Source organism: Pavona decussata, unplaced genomic scaffold (assembly GCF_977016875.1).
Source record: "Pavona decussata unplaced genomic scaffold, jaPavDecu1.1 SCAFFOLD_64, whole genome shotgun sequence".
NCBI classification, from domain to species: domain Eukaryota; kingdom Metazoa; phylum Cnidaria; class Anthozoa; order Scleractinia; family Agariciidae; genus Pavona; species Pavona decussata.
The window spans coordinates 4,181,082-4,209,001 of record NW_028145484.1 but is presented as its reverse complement, the minus strand read 5'-3'; the positions used below and the strand labels follow the sequence as shown (position 1 = coordinate 4,209,001).

General features: G+C 39.7%; 3 protein-coding genes across 3 annotated transcripts; all 3 read left to right on the top strand.

Annotated features, from left to right (window-relative positions):
• The first annotated feature begins 82 nt into the window (after nucleotides 1-82).
• Nucleotides 83-7,080, top strand: LOC146478572 (uncharacterized). Its single transcript, XM_085112171.1, has 5 exons — nucleotides 83-182; nucleotides 1,847-2,041; nucleotides 2,800-3,118; nucleotides 5,580-5,832; nucleotides 6,201-7,080. The coding sequence occupies exons 2-5, from the start codon at nucleotides 1,886-1,888 to the stop codon at nucleotides 6,319-6,321; spliced, it is 849 nt and encodes a 282-aa protein (XP_084968297.1). The 5' UTR covers nucleotides 83-182; nucleotides 1,847-1,885; the 3' UTR covers nucleotides 6,322-7,080.
• Nucleotides 7,081-8,694: 1,614 nt separating this feature from the next.
• LOC146478571 (uncharacterized) lies at nucleotides 8,695-15,087 on the top strand. Its single transcript, XM_085112078.1, has 2 exons — nucleotides 8,695-8,840; nucleotides 10,594-15,087. Exons 1-2 carry the CDS (start codon nucleotides 8,792-8,794, stop codon nucleotides 14,940-14,942), a joined length of 4,398 nt encoding a protein of 1,465 aa, XP_084968204.1. The 5' UTR covers nucleotides 8,695-8,791; the 3' UTR covers nucleotides 14,943-15,087.
• A 2,846-nt stretch (nucleotides 15,088-17,933) lies between these two features.
• Nucleotides 17,934-27,008, top strand: LOC146478570 (beclin 1-associated autophagy-related key regulator-like). The gene is made up of 12 exons (XM_085112079.1): nucleotides 17,934-18,139; nucleotides 18,298-18,360; nucleotides 18,536-18,578; nucleotides 20,555-20,636; nucleotides 21,557-21,666; nucleotides 22,079-22,253; nucleotides 22,994-23,185; nucleotides 24,510-24,542; nucleotides 24,843-24,972; nucleotides 25,076-25,166; nucleotides 25,933-26,012; nucleotides 26,100-27,008. The coding sequence occupies exons 1-12, from the start codon at nucleotides 17,979-17,981 to the stop codon at nucleotides 26,401-26,403; spliced, it is 1,464 nt and encodes a 487-aa protein (XP_084968205.1). The 5' UTR covers nucleotides 17,934-17,978; the 3' UTR covers nucleotides 26,404-27,008.
• Nucleotides 27,009-27,920: the final 912 nt, after the last annotated feature.

The following is a 27,920-nucleotide window of genomic DNA, read 5'->3' as shown; positions in this document are numbered from 1 at the left end:
CGTAAAGGTACGTGAACTCTCCTGGAACCGGTTTTTGTGCACGTGCTTACACGGCTGTTCTTCCCTTATTTGGGTGAAGTAACCGACTTCCGTCACGTGCAGAATCGAGTTACCACAAGGGGTTGGAATATTACTGAAGAGGTTTATCGGGTCGAGCAGGTCTGCGAGCAGTCAACAAACAGGTTTGTCGATATACTTTTCCTGATTTTAGAAATTACTGTAGCGTATGTAGACCTATTTACATCTTGCAACTTGTCTTTGTGCTTGCGGAGGGCTTTTGGGCTATCCGTATTTTTACACTTGCCGGAAGTTAACTTTGGACTTGGTTCTAGAGCCTTTTAAGAAATATTCGGCTCACAATGGACGGCTGAATGAAACTTCCAGGCGAAATCTTCGGATTAGTTACCTCGCTACAGTTTTGCAGTTAAATCTGACGTGGCCTGTCTGTAGATTTATTTGCAGAAATATCTGCAGTTTTATTTTGGAAGAAATTTTCTCTGCGTACAAGTTTGGGTGTACAATCGATTTTCCGGCAAATATGTGATTGCATCAGCGTATCTGGCCTTTGTTATACAGCAGGCATGGAAATCCAGTGAAAAAGAGCTTTATGTAATCTTCAAAAAATTTTTGAATGGGAAAACTATCCAAGTAAGAATCATTCTATTGAGAACAAATGCGAATGAATCAACAGCTGAGAGAATTAGCGACGTACATTTTTGTGTGATTATGACAAATGGCTAAATATTTTTGCATTTTGCAAAAAATCGACCAGAAAGACTTAGCGTAATTGTTACAGGAAAAGTAATTGAATTTGGAGAAATCATCGCTGTTGTTCGTATTGTTCGTTAAAAAATCGCAAGGTATTTCGAAAGATAAAGGTTGACATAAATTTTGCTCGCTCGATGCAAATGTCACAAAACAAATGCCACGTTCGGCTGGTTGCCAAAGTCGCCCGCTATTTGGCAAGATGACTGTTTTAATTGCATATGTTGAGTTTTTGTTGGTGAGAAAATTACGTCGAAATTTTTTTGTTTGAAAATACATTTAGACCTCGGTGTTTCGAGCTATTGCGAAATGGCGTCCGGGTTGCGAAATGCACTGCGGGGAATTGTTTATTCAATTCCGTACAGTACATTTTAATTTAACAATAGCGGTATTAGCCCAGGCGGTGAAAAGAAGTAAATGTTATTTTCATTACCGTAAATTACACCGACTAAGTCTTAAAATATAGAAGAAGTATCCTTTCAACGCTTTAATTAGATCGCTGGAAAAACTGTAAACACACCAGTCCGTAGTTACTCCCCTGGGAATTATCTGGGATTTAATTATAGCACTTGAGAGCTTTAACGACGGTAGCGAAAACATTACATAAACTATTAAAATCAATTCGCGCTTTTCAAATGTCGTCGCAATTATTCCAAATGTATGTGAAATTTCCTGGAGTTGAATTCTTGGAGACTGCACCCAAGTTTAGAAATGGAGAGAAAAATTCTCCGTTTATTAAGCCTTAAGCTTTTTCCCTAGATACCGAGCTGTATTTAGAATTTACGGCGAATGCATGGTATTATTTTAACTGATGAAATAATAGTTTCGCTTTATTTTTGACACATTGCAAGGAGTTAATGTTCTCAAACTACTCTAAAAGAATCTAATAAATCTGTAACTCTGCGGATCCGAAATCTATAGAAACTTTAATAGCCATTTTGCGGTTTCCCTCTGTGCGGAGTTTCTTTGCGGCCGTTGTTTCTTACGTTCGATTGTGCAATACATGAACACCTTGTACAATGGGTGGTCGAAAATATAAAATTTATCTCATTGAGTGTGTCGCTTCATTCTCTACTTGCAGGCATTCTAGCAGTTTCATTTCGCTTATTCAGCCTTAATCATGAAGACTCCAATAACCCCAAGAACTCTAGAGCTGTTTAAACAGCAAGGCAGTGGTGTTCTTGATTTAATAGCTCCTGAAGTTTTCTATCAGATAATGGTTTTCCTTGAGCCAAAAGACATCAGAATGTGCATGTGTGTATCTAAGAAATGGAAGGTAAGTTGGACCGTCTCCTTAACATTTTACTGTAACCAAAACCGAGTTTGAACGTTCGTGGTCATATAAAATTTCGATCTACTATAGAATTTATCACCTTTGAGACAGCAAACTGTCGGCTTTTTAGCAGGAAAGTGAAGGGAGACTAAATATGAATGTTTAATCTTTCGTACACAGTGAAATATTTACATTGGTTTTGGAGTAGAAGCGAGCTATCCAATTTGCAATTTACACCGCGAATTACCGAGTGCTTCGCAAAATACTGCTCAAACTTGGTGGGAAAAAATTATTAGGAAATTAAACGGAGGAACGTTTTCAATGCATAAATGATTTGTACCGATTCTTAGGTTTTCTGCCCAAGGCCCGATTTATTTCCCAAGTCAGTTTCGAAAGCAAAAAGGAGAAAACGTCGTATTTCTCTATGAAAATGAGAAAATTGCTTCAAAAACTCCGTGATGTAGCTTTGCCTGATTTTTGTTTTCCAACCAATCAGCAGTGACCAATCTGGTATTGACTGGCAATCCTTTTCCCGCGCTGTGGCGCTGGGCACGAGTTGCATGTTTTTCTGCAAGTTTTCCCGCGCTTTGTACTTGGTGCATGTTTTCCTGTGCTTGATACTGTCCGGCAATCGCCCAATCGCTGCATGCCGTTTCGCCCTTGTCCCTGCTTGGATTGATGTTTTCTCGAGCTTGTCAGTGCAACAATCATTAAAAAAACAGCTATAAACAATAACGTTTCTATTGCCATTTTGATTTCAGTTGTTGCTGTCGACGAGTTACTTCTGGAGAAATTACATGAACCATTCGTTCGACTTCAACGATGATCAAGACGAACGACTAACCGGCATGTTACACGAGCTGGGAAGCACTTGGTTCTTTGGGTGGGGCCAGGGGATGGTGCAGGATTTATCCGAAGGGGGCTTGTTTGAGGAGTTCCCTAGGAGGTGGAAATCCGGTATAATTCATCCGGTCGGAGCTGATCCCCGGAGCAAAGTGCAGGATTATAAAGCGATGTACGAAGCGCTGTATCAACTACAGAAACTTCAAGATGCAGTTAACGAACGAGAGATTGTTTACAGTAAGTATTTTCTTGGCTTTTGTTGTTTACCACGATCGAGACTTTCTCCAAGTCGTTCTTTCCATTCTTCAGGGCAATCCGTTAAATTTAAATTGGCAGCTGCGTTGACTTTGAGCATAAGTTAACAATATTTTAAAGCCTTTTTGTTTCACTGACTTTAGAATTCGCCAAAATCGGACATTGGCCCATGTAGTTTCTTCCAGTAAGAATGTTTTCAATTTTTCTCGAGTCCATGGACTGAGCAAAAGAACAAAACTTTTTATGTCGCATGCAGTAAGAAAAGGAGATTCTTAATCGGCTGTCATTATCTATAACCACCCAACATTTCCTTTCTTACTAGCGAGTAGTAATGTCACATTTCTTTTCGGTGAGTCGAACTTTTAACTGTGCATGAAAACAACGAAGTAAAGGCCATTTTGTGGATCGCTGTCGTAAGCATGACCCGCGTTTCGTTCTGGTTAAATGCTGTCATTCATTTTTGAGAGACAAAGCGCCGTTTCATCGGTGGAGAAAAAAGTAGCTAGTACAGACTTGGAAGATGTCTGACTGCGAGTCGACTCCCGTATTGACCAGAGCATGACGTCAAACGGTGCCTCTTCCCAACGCACGAAATTCAAGCTACGTTCATACTACGCATTTTAACAAATAAAGAGTTGATAAGAATTCAAACTGTTTGAGAGCGAATGAGTCGGTCAGTCACTGTGCGTGAGTTTGAGGCCAAGCGACACCAAGAACGATTTGAACTTCTATCTTTTCCAATTAAAACCGTAATGAAAAATTGAGGAGACTCAAACCTAAACAGAAGAGCGTCTTCTTATATGCGCATGGAAGCTTCAGATCTGACAAGGGCCCGAGAATGATTTCGGTTATCGTTGACACTAACTTTGCCGGTCATACTATAATTTCTGAAACTTTCCAAAATACCTTTCAGTTATGTAGGTGCTCGAATTGTTTTGTAATTTCTTTGTGGGAGGGGTGGATGGTTCCGTTCAACACAGGGTATGTGCCGGGTTTTACCGTCGTCGAGTCTTTCGCGTTTATAAACACCCTTTAAGAGATTCTGGACACTATTAAATAACGAGACATCGGAGATATAGTGGTTTGTTTGAAGTGGGATTTTCTATTTAACCTACAGGGCCCAGTTGTTCAAAGCCCGATTAAGCTAATCCTGGATTAACGTGAACTTTGACTTGAATTTAATTGCTAACAATAAAGATTCTTCCAAAAGATTTTTGGCCCTTAGTTTTTACTTAGACTTTTCTTTACCTTTAGCTCGAAATTAGCCTTTAAAACCACTTTTAATGAGCGAGATGAAAACCTCGGTTAACTTTTAACCGTGGATTAGCGTTAATCGGCTTTCGAACAACCCGGCCCAGATCTGTTGTGAATAAAACGGGGTTGTCGACTCCCTTTCATGGTATGCACCGATGTATACCTTTGCTTGTTTCGATTTTTATACGAAAGTTAATTAAGTAACGTACGAACCCCTATCATTGCAACTCAGAGTAGATCCCTTCAGCCATTGTGTCATTCATGTTTTAAGGGACGGATGTTTTGATAAAGATGTTTTTTGTCAGTTTACTTTTAAATAGAGCAGTGTGTGCCATGATCGCTCGCATAGGAAGACTGACCGCAGGAGCCGAGCACCGTGCCGATACACGAACCACGGTCCCCCGGCAAGCGGTAATCAGAGTACAGTAAGTGAATAGAACTTCAAGCTCTTAAGCTGGGGCGGGGTAGGTGACATTCTTTTTATTTGGGGTTGGGTGGGCGGGGGGTGGGACGGAGGCCGATACACGTTGATTGGGTCGTCGGTGGGGAGGTGATGGGGAACCAGTCTTTGGTTGCAAAGTATTCGAATCACATTTAACTTCGTATCTTGGAGTCTAAAACAAGGAATAAAATCTTAACACTAAACTATAAATGTTGACGTTGAAACGAAACATGCACAGCAGGCTGTGATGCCAAGCGGGAGTCAAATGATTGCCGCGCGTGTATGACGAAAGTAATGTTTATGTAAAATGCATCATTCTGGTTTTTTTCGTACGTGTCTGTGTTGTTAGCCCTACGTTAAACAATCTTTCGCCTATGTCAGGCTGAGTACTTCTCCATGATGACTTTTCCAGTGAAGTTTCTCTGTTGTTGTTGTTGTTGTTGTTATTGAGTAATTTTTTTAGCGCATTTTCTGACGAAGCGCGTGCACTGATGAGTCTCCCGCGAGACGAGAGGGAAGAGACTCTTCTCTCCCTCGTCGCGCGCGTTCGTGACGAAATCACATCCAATAAACTGAACCCAAACCCTCTGGAAGGTGCACCTCGCTCCTAATCTTTTCAGGGCTTAAGATTGACTCTTATAATGTTCCTTCATTTAATTTCTTCCTCATAACCTTTTGTTACAAATTCTTCTTTTTCAAAGTGTGTGTGTACTTAATTAAGTACTCTTGGTTTTGTTCTTTCCGCAGTGGGTTCCCGCGAGCACAATGGTGAATGTCCGGTTGATGTGATATTGTTCCCCTGGGATCACGACAAACTGCCCTCCCAAGAAGAAGTCATGGAGATTTTCCACGTCAACACGAGTCTTCAGTTAGACGTCAGCTACGAGAGATCGGAGAAGAACTTCGCGGACGAAAACGAACTTGAACAAGTGTTCAAGTGTCGGCGACAACTGCCTCACGAAAGTAGTTTCTTTGAAACTTTACCCAAGGTTATAGACGGGTAAGTGTAAAGAACTTTCGTTGTAAATGTTGTTGTTACGAACTTCTCCATGGGTACTTGAAAGATACACCTCACTCGTACGAATCATCGTCCTTTTATCCTGACGTCAACTTAAAAACGATTTTAATAAGCAGTGTCTTTGACAAACATTTCGAAGTTAAAAATAGCGATGAAAGAGAAAGACGTTTTTGTCCTATCCGGGGTCATGTTCAACCGATTTTACGTAGTTTTGCGTTCCAGTTAAGATGTGCTGGAAAAAAAAGAAGAAAAAGAACTCCCGTAATTACGCATTCTTGATATGAACGGAAAAGAAATCTCTATTCCTTTTACACGGGAAGACTTACCATCCTTTGTCTTTTTTCTCGCAGATTTATCAAGGTGCACGTGGATTATGGAGGTCGAACGCACACCTACAGGCCATGCCCAGTATTTATTCTTACCCAGCTCTCCCCTGGATGGTGTGGCGGAGTCTTGACAGGAGTCTGGTAACAAGAATGACATTATGTGGTCTTGATTCCATAGGACTGTTGCCGTATTTGGGCATGTGACGTCCCCACCCCGATAGAGGACGGGGAACTGCAGCAGTTACATAATTCAACCAGAAAACGTTGTGTTCAGGAGAAGCGAGAGAACTACGAATTCAGAATCTCTATTCACGTTCGTTAAAAACTACGTTCTTGTTAGGCTGTGGTTACAGAATATATTATCCTTTAAATTCTCGAGAATACACAGTTTCTATACAGGAAACAGAAGTATCGTTATAGTCTCATTTTTGCAAACCTTTCTGCAAAGCTAAGAGCACTACAGGAAAGTACTACATAACCGTTTGCACTGAATGGTCCACACTTAAGAATACTATACTCAAGTTAAAACTACTCTTATGACCCGAGGATTTACTTAAAAAAAGTGTTAAATTGTTGTTATATCAGCGCTTTTTTTCAGTGAGAAGGTATGATCAAAGATATCTCAAGATGTCAATAAGAAATCGTTTAAGACAAAGTCATAAATGGTTCCAAAGGAAGCCATTCTTGAAAAATGATTGGTTTGTTGAGACAACGTATGAGTGTTAAGAGTTTCTAAAAATAAAGTTGACGTTAATTTATAGAGTAATGCAAGATCAAGAGAAAGAACTGTCTTGTTTTACAATACCTGCTTAGCAGTGTTCATTTTTTTAGATATAATATATCGCTAGCAAAAAAAATATCTAAAGAAGGAAAGAAAAATAATAAAGAAGTGAACTTTAACGAAGAGTTTTGTTTTGTAATTTGTGAAGTCAAAATCGTCGGTCACTGTTCAGGGCCTAGACAACCAAATACGATTTAATTCCCACGAGGTCGGTCGCCAATATTGCTCTTAAATATTTCAACAACTCTTATGTCGTCTGATTGGTTTTGTTTTCCACCGAAACAGAAATAAAACTGCAAGCTAATTCTAAAAATAGCCTGATCCTTAAGGCTAAACCCTGTTTTTCCCAAACCCTATACAGCGGTTTTCAATTGAGTGTCGAAAGTAATTGCGTTTTTGCCTTTTGCATTACTACGTTCTGTGATTGGTTGATGAAATTCGCGCCACTTTCTCACCCAATAAGACGTGAAACCCAAACCAATCGCGCCTCGCTCGGACGTGTTTTCCCGCCCTTGACGCCGGTTACATGTTTTTGCTTTGAATTCTGATTGGTTTATTGCGCTGTTTGCACCTGTTGTGATTGGCCAGAGTAATTACTTTGGTTTTGGTTTTACGACACTCGATTGAAAACCGCTCTATATCCGTGGCGTGTAATAAGCTGGCTCTCGTAAGCGGATACTAATACTCAGAGGTACAAAATTGAGCTACAGTAGAATCTCGAGTATTCGAACTTTCGATTTTTCGAAACTCCCGAATCTTCGAACCAAAAGTTGTTTCTCTTGGATTTGCTTCGGTCAGATTTTTACCTCCGATTTTTGGAACTCCCGATTTTTCGAACTAAATTCAGTTTGCCTAGAAGGTTCGAAAAAGCGTTATTCCTCTGTATTGTATGATTTATCCTTATCTTCGTTACTGCGATATTGTTTGTGTATCCACTCTCAAAACCAATCTTCGTCGTCCCGTGACTTTACAAAAACGAGCTATTAGGATCACAAGCGTAATATTGATGCACTCTCAGAGCTAAACTCTCCTCAAGTCGCCATCTTATGCCAACGGACTTCGAGAAAGTCTACCTCAGAGCCCACTTTCAAAGAATTTGGAATGCTGAAATTCCATAACATTCGCTTCGTAGAATTAGACAAATTCGTGTATTCTCATAAACACTCTCTTCTACCTGAAATGTTTAATACGTTATTTTCTCTAAGCAGTCCGTTTATGTCTACAATAAATGAAATGTTCATGCTTATAAATTACTCTTCAGTAGAACAAAAGCAAAACAATTTTCCATTGAATCTAGCAAGGACAGAAGTATTTTTCAATTCTTAGATGGTGATATCGTTAACTCAATCTCTCTATCCTCTTTTAAATCAAAACTTAAAAATTACGTCTTCTAAAACTATTGAACTTTTCGTAACAACCTTTATTAATTCCGACCATAGTTAATGTAATATTGCATGTTTAAAACTCGATGTTTTAATAAGTATTGTAACGGGGGCCCTTATATTATAAGCCTCAGGGTTTCGGCTTCTTAGGCTCCCTTGCACCTTCTGTATCGTTAAATTTCTCTTTCGTTAATGCATAATTTTCTCGTGTGTTGCAAATAAATATATTTGAATTTGAAGAAAGAAAATAAACTGAAAGACAATTAATGCAAATATCAGATCTCCGTGAAGAAAGAATTTCATTTTCATGTGCTTATGATCAGTATGGGATTTCATTTTCGAACACACCAAATTCCTTAAACCAAGCTGTATAGGAGACCGAGTTGCTTTTTCCACTTTACCAACAGCACTGAAGGAATTCTGCTGAAGGCGCCTGTTTATGGAACTTAGCTATGTTTTCTGGGTGTCTTATCATTGTCTTCCTTGTCTGTGGTAGTACAGGTCAGTATTGCCTTTCTCTTTTCCGGTAATTTTTGTTAGCAAATTCCCTTCAAATCGAAGATAAAATTAGCAATCCTCCCGTGCAGTCATTTCCGAGGGAGTCGTATTACACTCCTATACGACTTTCCTCAAAACGATTTTTTTTATCATACCTTTTATCGATAATCATGTATTTCTTCGTGTACCGACAATCACGAACTTAATTCCTTTTCAACTAATGCACATTTAGCGAGAAAATTGTTATTCATATTAAACGTCGAAACCAAAAATGGACTTTTCTTAGTGTACCCGCTAACGTTTATAAGTGGAAAGATTTTGCGATCTTAGTTTTAAAGCGTACATGTCGATAATCCCATAAGTTCCTCTTTTAACGAAATTACATTTAGCGAAAAGAAATTGGTATTCATAGTCGGTTGAAACCAAAATAAACTTTCCTTTACGAAACGTAATTCATAAGGGGGTAAATTTTGGGATGTTGCTAACAAAGTTGCCTCATCAACTTTCGTAAGCCCTATCTCCCCGAAAAATAACCGCGGGTGAGGCTACCAAGATATATCCGCATAAGATGGTAAATTTGAACATATAAGATTATATTAGGGAAGACTTGAGACGGTTTGCACACGCCAGACGAGGTTAATAATAATAATAATAATAATAATAATAATAATAATAATAATAATAATAATAATAATAATAATAATAATAATAATAATAACTTTATTATCGTGTCACGAAAAAATGTAGCTGAGGGGAGAAGTCCCCTCTACTAATAGTGGACACCTAACTAAATCTAGCTAAAAAATAATTAAAATTTACATTGTAAAACCATATTAAAATATTAAAAATTTCTACATCAATCAATCGCAAAAAAAAAAAAATCATGTAAACCACAGTCATTCTCGGCATAGGTTGCAGCCTCGACAGTCACTGACATTTGAAGCTAGGGCAGACAACTTTGTGAGCAAAGTATCTTTCCACAGATAAACGCTGAGGAAAGTTCTTTTTGGTGTAAACGTTATGAGCAGCTATTTCTTTCTCGCTAAATGTATTCAATTTCGTTAAAAAGGGAATGTGTGATAATCGCGACACCTTTTTTTTTTTTTTAAAGCAAGATCTTTCCACGGATAAAACGTTAGGTAAACTGAAAAAAGGTCCGATTTTGGTTTCGACGATATGAATAACAATTTCATGTCGCTAAATGAATTTAGGTAGTTAAAAAGGAAGTTATGACTATCGACACGTGAAGAAATACATGATTATCAAGAGAAAATGAGTTCGTGCAAGATCTCGTTCAAGCTTTATATTGCGCTTTTGATAGTGAGCACATGTCGAATTTATGGCACAAAAACAATCCAATTTTCCTCAGTCTCTTTCCGTCTGCCCAGATAAACATATTTGGTTTACTTGATCTGAAATGATGTCGTCATTTTCCAGTACGGTGAAGCGTGGTTTCAACTAGAGGGAAGCTCAAGCGGTAAATGGGGGATTTGCAAAGCGCTGGGGAAGCGGGGATGAGTAGGCCATTTTCATGATGGCGTCGTTTGACTACAACTACCAGAATTCATTTCGTTTTCCTTTTCAAATTCAAATTTTGTAATCCCAGTGGAGAGCAAAGAACAATAGCTCTAATTAGCACGAGAAAACCAAAAAACTGAAGGATTCTGGTAGTTGTAGTTAAATGACGCCATAGTGAAAATGTCCTATTGCTCCACCGCCTTTTTATAAATTAAACCAATTTCTTGTAAAACCGTAGGTTTTCAACACCGTGGACGAAAAAACGTGTATGTTTCCCGCTCCGGACAAGACAGCGATACGTGCGGCAACCGTAGTGAGCCATGTCGAACAATACTGCGAGCAACTCAACTGGTAGACTGGGGCGGACGCATTTATCTCAATGGGACTGGAACCAAGGAACAACCTTTTGACTGCAAGAATCGTATTGCGCATGATCAAAATCCGGGAATCTCCATCAGCAAGAGTGTATCAATGGAAAGCTTTGAAGCTACGTCATTCATTGCTTGTGAGAAAGGATTTCGTTTTTATAAACTCAAGCGAAGAATGGAAATTAGATTGTCGGGAATTGCTTTTAAGAAAACTCCCCTGACGTTTGATGATTGTAGCCAAATTCAGTTTATAAACTGCTCTCACCAAAATGCACAAAAAGCTATCCTTGTTGTCACAAAAACAATTCCAACCCTTCACTTTGATATTCAAGGTTCATCTTTCTTTCAAAACAACCAACACTGCGTGGAGATCTTCTTGCATAAAGGCAGCGGGCATTTTTTAGTAATCAATATAAGCAAATCAAGATTTCAAGAAAATGGCATACTTGACATTGATGGACAGGCGCCATTTAAAGCTCTTATATCCATAGCAACAGACGTCAAGACCTCTTCAAAGTCAACGCATGTTCAAATTTCTTGCCAACACGTCATCATTTTTGAAAACAAGTCCCCATTCTTGATTCTAGATTTGGCTTCAGCAGTGACAAAAGAAATTTACAGCCATGTTAAGTTATTAAACAACAATTTAACAACGTCATCTGAAGAGGAAAATGGACGCTTTACAGACGGTATGTACATTTCTCGAGCAAGAAAGACTGATGTTAGATTCGCCGATTTCGTCTGCGCCAACAACAGTAATAACGAGGCACTGAGATGCATCAAGATTTATTCTTACGAGGCGAGAGTAGACATTGAAAATTCGTCGTTTGTTGGGCATAATGTGACGAGAGGAAAAGGTGGGGCCGTATCGGTTGACTGCAAGCTCCATGCTTCTTTAGTTGTAAAAAACACCGCGTTTGAGAAGAACAGAGCTAATTTTGGCGGCGGAGCAGTTTTTCTTGACACTGTGAAAGGAAACTTGCGACTATACCTCACCAATGTTAATTTCTCTAACTGTGAGTCCACAACTGACGGTTCTTCAGTGATGGTTGGAAAAACTCATACTCTGAGAGCCAAACCGATAGGATACGCTTTATATGCGTACTTCAGTAACGTCAGAGTCAAAGATTGTGCCAGCCGCAATAGCAGTATGTGTGTTATGCTGCGAAGTGGGCATGTCACATTTAAAGAGTTCCATTGGACTAATGTGAGACCAAACACTGCTGGAGCTATATATGTGGGTAGCATGGGAGGAAAGACAGATGTAACGATTTCTGAGTCAAGTTTCATCCGCAGTCATCCCAATGGAAGTGTTTTTGTAGGAATTGAAGCACTGAAGAATCTCAAAGGAGGTGTAACAGTATCCAACACCTCGATGTCCAACAGCCAAGAGAGTGCTTTAGTAATAAGCCCAAGATATAAGATCACACTATTCAATGTAACGTTCTCCTCTTGCAAGCACGGATTCCAGATATCAAAAAGATGGCTGAGCCACGACCGAACTCCGCTAAGTCCTGTTAATATTCTCATCGACAATTGCACTTTCAGACAAAATGTCTATGACGTGTCTTTAACTATAAGAGACCCTCGTTCAGTTTCGTTCACGATCAAAAATTCGATTTTTACGGGCCGTCCGTCAAGCCAACACGTCAGTGCCTATGCAATTCGCTTTTTCATACCAGCTTTGAATTTAAAGACTCTCACTGGTTCAAGAGCCACTGTTACACTAGACAGGGTTATTTTTTACTCTCGCCCCGCCAGCAGTTTTGCACTCTACTTTCAAGGCAAGAAAACGTTAACAATACGCCGGTCGATATTCCGAAATTGTACATCTTTTCGACGTGAGCAGTGGAATTACGGCGACAGTAAGTCAATTTACGAGACCGCATCAGGTGCTATCTCAATTCTCTCAGTAATCGACAAGCAATGGAAACTGGGATGCGTGCACCGCAATGTTTATAACGACACCCACCCCCGGTGGAGATATGACAGTCACGTGACATTTGAAGACACCATTTTCCAGGAGAACGCGGGATTAAATGCGGGCGCAGTTTATGTCAGTAACGGCAACACTACGTTTCGAAATTGCTCCTTTCTAAATAATTTCGCGGCAAGAAACACAGGCCAAGTCTATTCCGCGTACGGAACCGGCCGAGTGGAGTTCAAAAACTGTTCGTTTGCCAGTGATCGAAAGGATACAACCATCGCAAGAAGGAAATTTAGAAACGTTGCTTTCTTTTACTCCGAAAGTGAAGGACCTGTAGTGTTTCGAAACACATCTATGTTTTCGGCAGTTGCGCAAAGGCGTTTGTATTCCGTTCTTGAGATTTCCAATGGAGGTTACGTTGATATTGATCAAAACACAACCATTCACTGCAAAGGAAGTCAACTTTCCCTTCAAAACGCGACGCATTTTGTTTACACGGAAAAAAGAAAGAGTTATTGTCTTGTAAACGTAACTGTTCTTAAGTTCACATGCAGGCTGTGTTCTTCAGGCTACTACAGCCTTCAAACGGGACACTCTTATGGTCTCACTGTGAATAACTCATTCCAGTGTCAGCCATGCCCACTAGGAGCTAACTGCATTCGAAACAACCTAAACATAGCCGCCAAAGAGAACTTTTGGGGTTACAAGATCCCAGGTAAACATCCCGATTCACTAAAGTTTGTTCCCTGTCCCAAGAAATACTGCCAGTCTCCGAACCCGCACTCAGTAGTGTCAGCGTATAACAGTTGCTATGGTAACCGAACCGGTTTTCTTTGCGGTAAGTGTGCGTCAGGTTACACTGAATCACTGTTTTCTGCCGAGTGCAGGAGTGTCACACAATGTAGCGATTATCTACTATGGATAGTTATGATCGTTTTCTCGTTTGGATTGGCTGTGTATCTCTTGACTAAACCCCCGCTCTTACGTTTTCTCAGTGGAGAACACATCTTGTGGTTTATGAAAAAGAAAGAGAATCCGACAAGTGAGCAAGTCTCTCAAGACAGTGAACAATTAGACAGTGGTTATTTGAAAATTGCGTTTTACTACTATCAAGTTGCAGATTTGCTTCTGGGTAATTCTCTTGAAGAAATGATACCCAAGGTCCCTTTGATTAACTCTGTAGTCTTCGCGTTCAATTTTCAAGTAAGTGCCATTTACAGAGGAATCGATTGCCCTTTACCAGGTTTGACAGCGGTGACCAAAGAGCTCCTTCTTTCTCTCGTGGTTTTTGCCACAATGGCAAATGTTTTCTTCATATATTGCATTCACCTTGTTATCAACCTTGTACGCAAAAAACCTGGGAGACCCTTACTGCATCATTACATGGCGGTTGTCTTGGAGATACTGTTGCTAGGTTACGACAGGCTTGCGGAAACTTCACTGGCATTGATGCACTGTGTAAGCATTGGCTCTGGGCTTCGGTTGTTCATTGATGGAAACACTCCTTGTTGGCAGACTTGGCAATATCTTCTTCTTGGCTACGTTGTTGTGTTTGTGGTACCTTTCATCGCTGTTCTGTACTACGGCTCTTCAAAGCTGTACAAATCCTCCATTTCTGCCTGTGGGTTTCTTGCAGCCTGTGTTCTCCCATTGCCTTTTCTGGTCTTTTGGCTCTTAACGAGGGTTTTCACGAGACGAAGAGAAGAAAAACAAGACGATGAAGAAGAAGAAGCCGCCATGATGCACAACGACAACACTGAGGTTATGAAAGTATTGCATGAGCCATTCCGAACTCCCATTGGCCAGGGCCAAGGCACGCTTTACTGGGAAAGCATTCTCATTGGTCGACGGCTCATCCTTTTGACGTTTCACTCCTTCACCCCAAACGCCATGCTCCGTTTTTTCTTCATGGCTGGCGCGTGCGACTTCATGGCAATTCATCACATTGTGAAGAATCCATTCCGCGACGCGATGGCTAACAAAGTTGAGGCCGTGTCCCTGATAACGTTAGCTGTCATTGCTAAAATCGGCCTGATCAAAGCCACTCTACTGTCTTCTGGAGTAACTCCTGAGGGACAAAATCACCTTTACATCGAGGGAATGCAGTGGTTCGAGTTAGTTGCCATGGTGTTTGTTCCTGCCATACTTTTTCTACTGGCGGTCTTGGCCATCCTGTCACAGATAGCGCGCTTGGTTTTTCTTCTGATAAAGAAAATTACCGATTGTGTACGAACAGATGACACCAACCACGCGTCTCTTGAGGATGTAGCAGAACCTTTACTCTATACCTAAATTTCAAATAATGCACGTTAATTTTTATATTTTTACTTAACACGACAACAAAAAAAGAAGTTTTAGGACTGTTTTCGATAAAACACCGGTTTTCAACTGAGCTGTGCGGCAAAATCGCAAACGATAAACCAGAACACGTCTTGTTACACAGGACATTTTTGAACATTTTCATGTAATGCTGACATTGTAAAAAAGTTGCAAAAACTATGTCACGAAGTGAAATGACTTGCCCCTGAAATATTTTTCAATTAGCTTTAAGCTCTGCACGTTTTCGACAATAAATAAGGGCGTCGCTTTAAGTGAACCAATGCAATTGCCGAAATAAAAAACTCCGCTGTAAAAGTATATTATGTATGATGGCCTAGGCCCTGGTGATGGTCACGGAAAGCACCCTCTCGCATTTCAGTAAAAGTAAATTTCTCGGGGATTTGCTCTTTGAGAAACAGGTAGGAAAGAGTGGGTGCCATTTGCTAGCTGCAAGGGAAATTCCCTCACGTGACAGCCTCTGTGACAACCAGTTCTGTTTTACTGCACTTTATTTTACCTGAGAAAGATATAGAATTTTACAATATTGCACAGAGAAATAATATGAAGAATATGGCTTTTAAAATCGCTTTAGTTCCAGACCGCAAACAATATGAACACTATTTTTGAGTATTACTGAAAGTATATCTCAACAGTGTGAACACTTTGTAACGAAAGTAAATTATCTCACATAAACGAAATAATTTTCTGAGGCTCATAACGTTTAGTATATCGTACAGAATATAAATGAAAACAAGCTGAATTTGGAAATGCAGAAAGAAAAGAAAGAAATTTTGGGTGCGAAAACTGTTGCGTATCGAAATAACCTGTGATAGCGCTGTATTCGTTTTCCTTACATGAACAGTTTTTATTTTGCTTAACATTTCATGCAAGAGTAAAAGAATTGAGCTGATAAAATTGGGTGTGGTTGTAAATGACAAAACATCTTTACTTTACAATTTAAAAGACCTATAAACTTGTAAACACTACATATTACATATTATACAATTGTCTAGCTCTTTATGATATGATTATGGGTAAATTAGTTTTCCATTTTTGCATGTACATAGTTTGAAGCAATTTCTACAACTTCTTTTAAAGGTCCACACCTTTAACAGTTTTTGGCATTTATCACATGGTATATAAGGTAGCATATTATTGAAAGCAAATTAATAAAATCCCTTTTATAAGGCCCACATCTTGTATTCAAGTCACTGAGTTTTTATCCTTCTTCCGTTTTTCTCATTTTTCTTCTGTTTATTTGGTAGCTAGTTCTTGTCCAGTAGAAAGTAATCTTGATAGAAAGACATTGATCCATGGCAAGTCCTGGTAGATGATAAACAAAAGTCTCGAAGGTAACAATTTCGCCACCGACACACTACGATTGAGTTTCTTCAACATAGCCCAGGTACACAAGGACATTGTGTATATACGCTGGTAAATAAGCATATGTTGAGTACACAGACATCCCTAGAATCGTCATTAATGTTGCATCTATGACAAGCATGTTAAGGAGTACAAACCATGTTAGGATCTATATGAAAAATGGCTAAAGCTTGGATTTTAACCTTTGATTTGAACAGTAGCTTACGGCCTCATTTGAACTTCATATTATTTTTTAAAATGCTGCTGAAGGAAAACATACAAAGATTATCGAAAAAACCCCAACAGTGACCAGAATCTACAGCAAATTTGAAACCAACAGTTTTGAACACAACTTAAATAAGCTTTTCCAAAATGTTACCACACAACTGAAACATAGCACCAATGAGCTGCTAGCTGTGTATGATAAAACATTATAACAATAATACTTCTGCCGATTGAAGGCCAAATGAAGTTTCCCTAACTAGAGACCAAGTGATTGATGTTTGGAAGGCAGAGCTTAATAAAGAGGGGTGGAGTTGTTAAGAAATTTGATCTCTAAAAGGGGGGGGGGGGAGTATTTAATAGAGAGGGGAGCTGCTTGCAGTCCCCCTTTTCTCTTAGCATTAGCCAAGTATTAAACTAGCCAAGTGCAATCCAAAAAGCAAAAGGTTTGAAAGTGAAAGGGATTGGTTTCTCTTCTCATGGGTGCCCCTTCCTCGTCCGATCCCAATCCTCCTCTTTTTATATTTCTTGACTGTAGAATACCCTGCCACTCCGAAGCACTTCCAAAACTAGCAGCTAAGCGGATAAGCAGTCCACTTCACACCCAAACAGTTGGAATATCAAAGGAAGAGGGGTTATGTTATTCACTGAGTGTCCACATACACAGCCACCAGTCAAACTGTAAATATGCCTATTTCTTGTGGACTAAAGCCAGTGACACACCAGGCGATTTTGTATAAATTGGCTAGGTGTGTCGCCAGCTTAAGGGTGACTGCTTATCCACATCTCCAGCTTTTTCAGGCGGTGCGGCAGGGGCAGTGCAGTGGGGTATTCCGCACTTACTCCTCTTCCTTGCCCTGTTATTTTTTCAATGTCACAACTGCAAATTCAAGACAGAAACAGACTGCAAGCAGTCTAGGGGCTTACTAGAGTTCTTAGGGTATATATGCTAGTGGGAATCATTTAAAACTGATGTGAAGATCACACACACCAAGAATGTGAAGTAGGTCTCTAAAGTTAAAGAAAAGTGAAAGTTTTCGTTAGATAATCTCAACTCTATAGTTGTACTAGACCTGCAACAATACAAGCTTAAACATGAATCATTTTTCGATGCTCATGAGAATTTGCTGCATGACAAACTGCTATGTAAAGAAAATAACATCACAAGAAATAAAAACAAAAGGATACTAAATATCGTTCTCTCCCAAGGCTCAAGCATATAAATACCCGTGGTGACTTGATATTGGTAGTTTTTTAGCGCCAGCCATTCTCGAACCTTTTGAAACATGGCGTCTTTTTCTTCTCGCCGGTTGGTACTTCAAGTTGCGGTATCACAGTGTATCTCTTCTTTGAAATTCTGAACACACTGTTTGTGGTCAGCAGTTGATCGCCAAAACAAAAACTCAGCGAAATGTACAACACAAAATGGCTGAATATTTCCAAGATGAAAACGAACTAAAATCACCCCCGATAAGTCCATCGCTACTGACTTGTCCTCTTTGCAATAACAAGAGAAAGAGTTTTACTTGCGAGCTGTGCGTTGAAAGTGGAGATTTCGGCCATTCAAACGGAAAATACAGCGAACGGTAAGTTGTTTTGTTACAGTAATTAAGCTTTAATTTTCACACCTAGACGTTCAAATATTTGTAAATACCTATTTCGTGGAGCTTTCTTTCTTTATGATGATTTATTGTTTTGCCACTTGCCATTGGTAGAAAGTCACTGGGTATTTTTTATCGAACAGGTACGCTGAAAAGCTAAGGAAGTTTGAGATTTTAAAACGATTGAAGGGGGAATACGAAAAACGGTAGGTGAATTATCAATATTTTTTATTTGTATAAAAAGTCCTTCACTGTATTCCACTTTGTACTAAAATTTGTACTAGTGTGCGATTCAACTGATAAAGTTAAAGGAAGTAATCTACTGTTGTTCTTTGTTGTGCAAAATATACATTAAAAGACTGTTCTTCCTGTAAATTACAGGGCACTGGATGTCTTAAAAGAGACAGAAGATACAGAAAAATTGGTATTATTTATATTTTGAGTATTCATTTTAATTGATTTAAAAATTTAAAAGTGATTAAAAAATAATGACATGTCAGTCATCAATCTTTCATTCCATTTTATCCCCACGGGACTCAAGACAGCTGTTACATGACCAATTAATTACTTGTGAAGTAAGCAAGATGGTAAATTTCAAGCCTGGTAATGGAAATAAAAAAGGTGGACGTTAATCTTGTCATGAGTATGAGACAAAAAAGAAACACTTGGCAAGCTAGGCCGGAAGTTCCTTAATAGCTAGTAGCTCAGTGGTAGAGCATCTGACTGGTTTGCGAAGGATTGTGGGATCAATTCCTGTCAGGGGCTCAGATGTTTTTTTTTTTTGTCTCATGCTTATGACAAGATGAACAATCCATTTCTTTTTTGAAATAAAATGGTTGGTTTATGTTTGGTTATGGAAATGTCAACGAACGCTTACCTTTCGACTAATTTATTGTTACGATGTAAAGTATATGAAATAATTCATATATGAACTGCGGATATAGATGAAAGTGAGAAGTGATCATCGCAGTGAATTTTCCAATTTATGCAATTGGAAATTGGAAGCCTGAAAAAAAAATTCAGGCTTCAACGGGATTCGAACCTGTGACCTCCGCGTTACCGGTGCGATGCTCTACCAACTGAGCTATGAAGCCACACATTGGGAGCAAGGTCAATTGTAGGTTCCCATTTTCCCGTGAGAGGAGTGAAACGATGTAAAGTATATGAAATAATTCATATATGAACTGCGGATATAGATGAAAGTGAGAAGTGATCATCGCAGTGAATTTTCCAATTTATGCAATTGGAAATTGGAAGCCTGAAAAAAATTCAGGCTTCAACGGGATTCGAACCCGTGACCTCCGCGTTACCGGTGCGATGCTCTACCAACTGAGCTATGAAGCCACACATTGGGAGCAAGGTCAATTGTAGGTTCCCATTTTCCCGTGAGAGGAGTGAAACGATGTAAAGTATATGAAATAATTCATATATGAACTGCGGATATAGATGAAAGTGAGAAGTGATCATCGCAGTGAATTTTCCAATTTATGCAATTGGAAATTGGAAGCCTGAAAAAAATTCAGGCTTCAACGGGATTCGAACCCGTGACCTCCGCGTTACCGGTGCGATGCTCTACCAACTGAGCTATGAAGCCACACATTGGGAGCAAGGTCAATTGTAGGTTCCCATTTTCCCGTGAGAGGAGTGAAACGATGTAAAGTATATGAAATAATTCATATATGAACTGCGGATATAGATGAAAGTGAGAAGTGATGAATTTTCCAATTTATGCAATTGCACTTTCATCTTTAATTTATTGTTGTTTTCCATGCTACCACGCTCCCACCAAAAGTGTGGCTCCAATGCTCACTATATACCCACAACCCACAATTCACGACTTGATTCACCCTGACAAAGGGCTAATGCTTAAAACGTCAGCACTCAAATCTCTTTACGGTGGCCAATTTACCTTAAGTTATCAACTCTGTTGATAATAAAACCAAATATTTGTTTCTACTCCCCACTGACACAGCACTGCAGTTTCTTTAGAAACTAACCCCCTTATCCAATCTTTAGAAATATTTTTGTCTTACAGAGGAACATGTTTTATGTGAATGCTAAAAAGATTGAGCTTAGTGGATGTTAAACACAGTTTCATCCATACATCAATCAGTGACTAATTATTTTGAGTGCCAAAGTTCACATAACAGGATGTCAAACTTCAATAAAAATTTACTCTGTGACAAGACATGCCATGTTAAAGTTAGGTGTTATTTGGACTAAAAACATCGTGATTTGTACAAGTGGTATCTATGAGAAAGCAAGGAATCCAGGTAGAAACTATGAAACACTTGGACAGTTAATGAAATTCAACAATATTGATTTCTTCTTAACCATCTGACATGGGTGACATGTACTAGGTATTGATCAGTCCGTTCCTTGTATTGCTATTTGTTGTAGAATTATGACATTATATCCAGCCGACAGAAAGTCATTTTGCTGCGATTGGTTGTGCAAGAGGCAACAAAAGAGCTCACTTCAGGTGAGTGCTCACTTCTGCAAAACGAAATGAACAAACAAACCTGCTTTTGGCAAAATACGTTCAAATTGACACCTTTACCTTGTAAATTTGTATAGTGCAGAATTCCATGACAAGATGATCAAATGCACTTTACAGTATGGGGACACTCTCTGACTGAATTGAATTTGAAATTGTTGGTTTTTGAGGAGAGGGGAAAACTGGAGTAGCCTTAGAAAAACTTCTTGGAACAAGAACGAGAGCCAATGACAAACTCAACCCACGTAAGACGCCAAGTCTGGGAATCGAACCCGGGCCACATCGGTGGGAGGCAAATCCTCTCACCACTGCCCCATCCCTGCTCCCTATAATGTGCTCTGACCCAAATAATAGCTGTTTGAAGCTGTCATCTTTAGTATTTAAGCTATTGTTGTTGTCAAACACAACACATATAAAAATGCAGAATACTTCTCCTCTCCCCGAAATTAATAATAATTATTAATTTATTACTAATTCAAAAATTAGCTCCTGAAAGTCCTTTGAATGAATGTAAGCCCTGGGGCTTATCTTTAGAATTCTGTCTACATGGTATCTGAACCCTAATATCTGACCCTGGGTCGCATTGCCAGAGTGACTAGCTTGCACTTTCAGCACTCTGTTATCCCTGGCCATTCTGCTTGACTCCTTACGTGTGGAGGTTAAGTGATCTTTTTAATTCCAGTAGAATAGTTTGTTACAGCAGAGGAATCCAGGAAGCAGGATTTCTCTTCAAACTCTTTGACAAGTATCTCCCTCACTGCAGGAAAATTCTGATCCAGATTTTTAAACCAGCTGGTGAACAAAGTAGCTCACATCTTAAACCTTGGTTTGGTAAAAAAAAATATGACAAACATCAACTATCAAATTTTAATAAAATGCATTTAATATTGTTTCTTTCATTGCAGAAACTGATGCGTTGGGTGAACTTCAGAGGTCAAATGACTTGTTAAAATCACAGCAAACAGAACATTGCCATGAAATGCAGCTAAAAGCAAAACAGCAACAACAGTATCAGGTGATTTGCAAAAAGTGTTTACTTATTATCCCCCCCACCCCCCAGAGAAGGGAAATAGTAACATAATAATAACAACTTTATTTAAGTCTCAAATCGTAATACCCAAGCACAAGTGCCCTACTAATTGGGGAGACTAAACAAATATATAAAAAAAGTCCTATTCAACTGAGATTAAGTAACGTTTAGAAAACCTAATAATAGGGAAATACCTAAAAATTATTTATTTGACAATTATTAACTACATAGATGAGCAGCAAGAACAACGCATACATCCGTCGTCCGACAGAGAGCTGACGTCAAACTTTCTTATAGCGATTGAAACATTCCTATTTGCTTCATGATTGCTAAAGATTTTTGTGCCTGAATGTGATTTACTCTGACAGATTACTTTTACTTGATGTGTTCTTGACAGGCTGCTGTAGCCAAAAGCAGAAAAGACCTTGAGGCAGTAACGGGCAGACTGTGTGAAGTGCGCAGACTCAGTATATCCCAGATACAGAAATACCTGTTTCCTATTCAAGTCAATCCTGTTTACCAAGTTCTGGGTACACCTCCCTTGAAGGGTCATGCCATTGGGACAACAAGAGGTAACTACTTCTTCTGTGTGACACAAGTTTCGTAAAAATCTATAATACCAGTCTTGCTTTAAAAACAACAACAACAACAACAACTCAGCTTCACTTTTTTTTCACCCTCTTCTCATTGCTTGCAGATTGGATGAAATACTTTTCCTTGTTTTTGATACATTATGAGAAAGTGTATAGCCAACCTCATTCCCAGCACATTTCAGCCCCTCTCAATTAATAAGGGAAAGCCTTGGGAACTTTTGTACTTGGAGTCCTCCTATGGGGGTGGGGGGACGGGTGTTTATCAGCTTGATTGGGAAACATGACACACAAAAAAGAAACATATATAAGACATTTCCCAAAGGGGGGAGCACAAACGGGATGCAAAAAAAACTATTTACAAAGATTTAAAAACCATTTACAAGGATAGAAAAATACCTACGTATAATTAAAGAAAAAGTGCAAGGAGAGAAGAATTAATAAGTGGTTTGCATTGCCGCCATGTTGGTGGACAAAACAAAAGAAAATTTGTTCACAAAGTTTGGATAAAAATGGCAGTGAACTCCCAGAGGAGAAAAAATCTTATTGCTCCTGTCCACCAACATGGCCGTCATGACGTCACATACAAACCATCAATTCCTGTTAGAGGAACAGTCCGTAACTGAGGACCAGGTACAAGAATAATCTACATTAAAAGACTGAGCATAATAACCAAGTAAATATATACTGTTGCAACTTAACTGCAATCTTTGTTTTATCAGATATACAGTGTGACATTGAGAGTAACGATGATGATGATGACGAGAATCGTGAGTCTCAGCTGGCTGAAGCTACTCGGACATCATACATTGAAGGCCGCTGGGTATCTGAAGAGCAGGATGTGCGAATGGAATGCAGTATAATTGACACTTATCTACCGGCCAATGGAGACTATTCTGCTTATCATGAATGGGGTTTGTGCATCATGTGATTTTGCTGTTGAAATATTTATACTATGAACATTCTGTGTTTCCCTCAAGGATAAGCAAATAAGAAGCCTAATATGCAAGTGTGGGTGAGAGTGCACAGAGTCACACAACAGGCAATTTATTACATTGCGGCACTGATATGTTTTCAGAAGTTTACTAGACACTTAACGAGGGAACATGTTGAGGATATGTTTGCTTCTCGTGTAATTATCATTAAGGGAAAAAGGGTGTTACCTGTTTTCTTGAGTCCGCAGCTGGCGGGGTTAGGGAAGTTAAGCACCGACGACGGTAACACCAACGAATACGTCATTTGAAAATAAAATTTAACTCATTGAACTCGTAAAAAGAGGGCGAACTATCCAGGAACTAAATTGGTAGGAACGGCGTTCAAGTTCAGAAAGAAAATGTAAAGTTCGCTGTCGTGTGTTCACGTTCTCCACAAAACCTTGAATTTGGTCATTTCACGTTGTTGTTTTGCAAAGGACGGCAGAAAAATGTTCCAAAACTTAAGACGCACGTGCAGAGCGATTGTTTTTGCTCATTAAGCCTTTTGTTTGGTAATGTTTTCGTTGCCGTCGCCGTCGTCGACGTTGTTTCCTAAAAGTTACAAAGGGTGATATAAATGGGGTTCTTTTCCTCCTTGTGGCTCTGCCCCTCAACTTTGTGGCTTTTCCCCAAAAAAATTTGCTTTCAAGTGACAATACCACCAGGCTTTCCAGCCTACACATTACCCAGGCACTGCACAATACACACCGTTAATTTGAATGTCACAAGCTTACAATAACATGGCTTAAACAACCAAAACGTTTTGCCAGATTTAGTGAAAATAAAGTTACGATTTTAGAATGAACTGGGCCCATTTGTTCAAAGCCCGATTAAGCTACTCCTGGATTAACGTGAACTTTGATTCTAGTTTAATTATTAATGAATAAAGTTTTGCCAAAAGATTTTTGTTCCTCAGCTTTGACGAAAACTTTTTTTGTTACCATTAGTTTGCAATTAGCTTTTAAGAACCTTCTTAGCGAGCGAGCTGAAAACCTCGGTTAACTTTTAATCGTGGATTAGCGTTAATCGGCTTTCGAACAACCGGGCACTGTTCATTTCTTTTAAAACCTACAATGAAGGAAGTTAATTATTTACCCCCCCCCCCCCCCCTCATAAACTTTCTCTGTACCTGTACTTCTCCTCCCACCCCAGAGGACACCTTGGACACCGTATGTGAACAGCGAAACAAAAACCTTAGAAATCTAAGGCGATCAAGCCAAAATTTAAAGTCTTCCTCTCTTCTTTTGTGAATCTTATTTTACAGTCAAAGCGCATAGGAATGGCTCCAGAGGACCAGGTAAAAGGTGTTTTAATTCTTGTTTATTTATAAATCCAGGCAAAAACTAGGAAATGTTTCAAAAACATCTACCACTGAATAGCGCCACTCTTGAATAAGCGACGGAATGGCTAGGAATGATCCCCAAAAACGAATCGGAAGAAATTTAGGAACTATTTTTCTTCTTTTTCTTCCGGTAATCTATTCGTCACGTTTGGAAAAGTGGCTTCGGGTCTGAAATCTCATCGTCTGAACTGAAAACCGGGAAAAAGTGGAACTTAAACTTAATCACTTCGATGCATTTTTTTTTTCTTTTTACAGCCTCCGATGAAGAAATCTCAGTAAAAAATCCAGCGTTCATGGTGACCGCAGCGCTCACACACACTTGTCAAATGGTGGAACTCATGGCGTCATATTTGGACGTGAATTTACCAAAAAGAATAAACTACAGGTGTGTCTCCAGGTTTAGTTTACACGCAATATCATAATAAAAGTTGTCTTTGTTCAGGCTATAGATTGTAATTGTGTATCTCCCTTGCTTTTTTATGTTGCAGTGAATTTTGTCAACATGAACTCAGTAAAAGGGACTTTCGAAGTGCTGTTGATCGACTAAACACGAACGTTTTACATTTGTGTTTTACTCAGGTAAGAAAAAACATCACCGTTCCATCGATTTTTATGTACGTTGTAGCTTTCAGAAAGAAAACTGATGATGTTTAACGGTCTTTACACGGGTACATGCAATGAAACGCGTATTATCCGTTAATTATCGGGAAGCAAAAAGTTGGCGAAACTGTGACTTTGCTGTTCTTGAATTCCGAAGGCTCTGACAAGTTTGTTACTCACCCACAGTTTCGCCAACTACTGGAAAGTTTAGGACGGTCCCATTCACGTGAATAACGAGTTTGTAAACTTTGCTTGCCATAAGAATTCGCCTTTAGTCCAACTAAGCAAGAATTTGACGTACAGACACGACCAATTTGGAATGAATAAACATGCAAAGAGTGAGGCCATGAAGGGGAGGAAGGGGGTGGGGTGGGTGGGTAAATGAGTAGGAAACATAGGGATGGAGAGATGAGCGCATCTTTTTGTCCTCAGGTCCTGCGTGGATGAAATTTTGCAAATCATCTCTAAAATCATACTCGGATCCCCAGGTTTGTCGGCACGAAGTAAACTTGGCAAAAAAACTGTTCTTGGGAGAATTGTTACAGCTGCGATTTTTGTTCCGTTCTACTTCTTCCCTCTCCTACTAACTAACTATCCCAGGGATTAAATTCCTCTTTCACCGCTCCCGCGTTTCTCGCGGCTCTCTCCTTCACCGCGCGCGCGCTACGAAAGAGACTGCTCGCAGTCCAGCCATGAGTTGCTTCACATGCTAAAATTGTTTTGCATTGTTGATGTTTTTCTTTAGCATGTAGAACCATCACTGCTTCACCCCAGAAGAACTCTACACAACCTTTACACATGCGTAAACTCACTTCATCTCGGCCGGTAAGTATCTAAATGTCTGCCATTGAACGTAACATAGAAGTTCGTAAATCATGGAATACTGTCTGATGTTGAGGCTGTGTTTTCTAGGGGAGGGCCATTTGAATGTCATCCCGAGCTGATATCGATTAGCAACGAGAACAACGACAGCGATGCCAGCGATGAAACAGACTCGGAAGAAGCGAACAGTGAATCGGACACCGAGTGGGAAAATTTATCCACGAACTTAGTTCACACCACGGACGCTTCCGCCCCACCCGGACCCCTGAAAGGTTCGATGTTGCAGTCTACGTCATCCGAAGACGGTCAGAGGTCTCAGGAGCCCGCGACAGCTGCGAGCTTAGTCAGTTCAGCGGCTGCTTCTGTTGCTGCTCTGTGGCCGTGGAAGAAATAACGCTAGTTTTATTTTCGGTTTTGTTTGTTTATTTTCTTACAACACTGAAGTCTTTCTTTTTCTTCTGATTGGCCTAGCGTGTCTGCTTTTCCTGCAATTCGCAACGCAGGTTTTTGTTGTAAAACGAGTAGCGAAAATCGACTGTTACATCCTCAATTTCGTCTGTAACTCAGTTACCTCGCAACGTTGTTCGGTTGCAATTTGCAGGAAAAATTGCCATGTATAACAAAGGCTTCGAATCTGCACTATTTTGGTATTGTGCCGATTTACTGCTTTTGGCCAATTTTTGAGGGCCGTCGTGACGAGATCACATGGCGACGTACGAATTGGGCCTTTACGTTTTGTTTCGTGGTACTGATGATGAAAGTTTAAAACAATTATTTAAACGGGAAAATGATGTGGGGTCACAGTTATCTCCAAATAGAGTTTTTTTCCACGAATATTATTTGAGCAGAAAAGAAAAGGGCGTCCGGAATAAAAATGAAACTTGAAACATCGAGTTTGTTGGAGGTATAAACCATGACACGTTTTTGAACAATATTTGTCCCTCCCGAATGTATACGTACCAAGTACTGGGTTTTAAAAATAAAATTACAAGATGCAGTAAAAAAAATGTCTCATATTTCACTTTAAAAGGGCTACGGGTAAAGTAGAAACCCTGAGGGGGGTAGGGAAGGTGGCCGTTAAAAGTGAATGGTAGTTAGGTCGTCATTGTTCCAAGTTGCCGAAGCGTGGGAAACGGCCAACCGGTTGGACTACGATCCGAGCAATCCCTTAGTTTCCTAAAGGTTGATTTCCACTGTCGCGTAAATTTTACGTGCGTATGAATGTACGCTGGGCTGGCTTTACGTACGCAAACAAAATAAGAAGCGATGTATGAACAGCTTGCGTAAACGTAAAAAGTTGAGCGTTGTTCAACTTTTTACGTTTACGCACGCGGCCCATACATCGCTTCTTATCTTATTTACGTACCTAAAGCCAGCTAAATCTACGTCTGTATGCAAGAAAAATTTACGCGACCGTGGAAATCCACCTTTAGAGATAGTAAAGCGAGCGAACTTTGCGAGCGCGCGCGAGGAGACGCGACGCGCAGAGGGCAGCGTCCCCTCTCCGTGCGGGAGGCAATTTTCCTCGCTCGCGTGTGGTTCGTCGTTCGCTAAACGGACTGCTCCTAGCCTACCAAGCAGAAGGTTTGGATAAATTACTCGCGTGGCACCTGTTAGCCGTATTGTCCCACGTTTGTATTCTGATGGGCGGATTTGCGTTTTCATAATCAAAACTTGTACTAATAAAATAACTGTTTATTGAATTTATTCCTTCAGATTTGTTGATGAATATTTCTAACTGGACTTGATAAAACATACCTCCAGATATCTTGGCTGATCTTAAGTTTTTTAATAGATAGACCTTTTTTTTCCTTACATTTCCCATTGGATTCCAGGTTGAAGAATAGAAAGAATAGAGGAATCATGAGCAGAAGAATTTCCTTCTTTTAGTTTCTTCTCTCCCACCCCTCC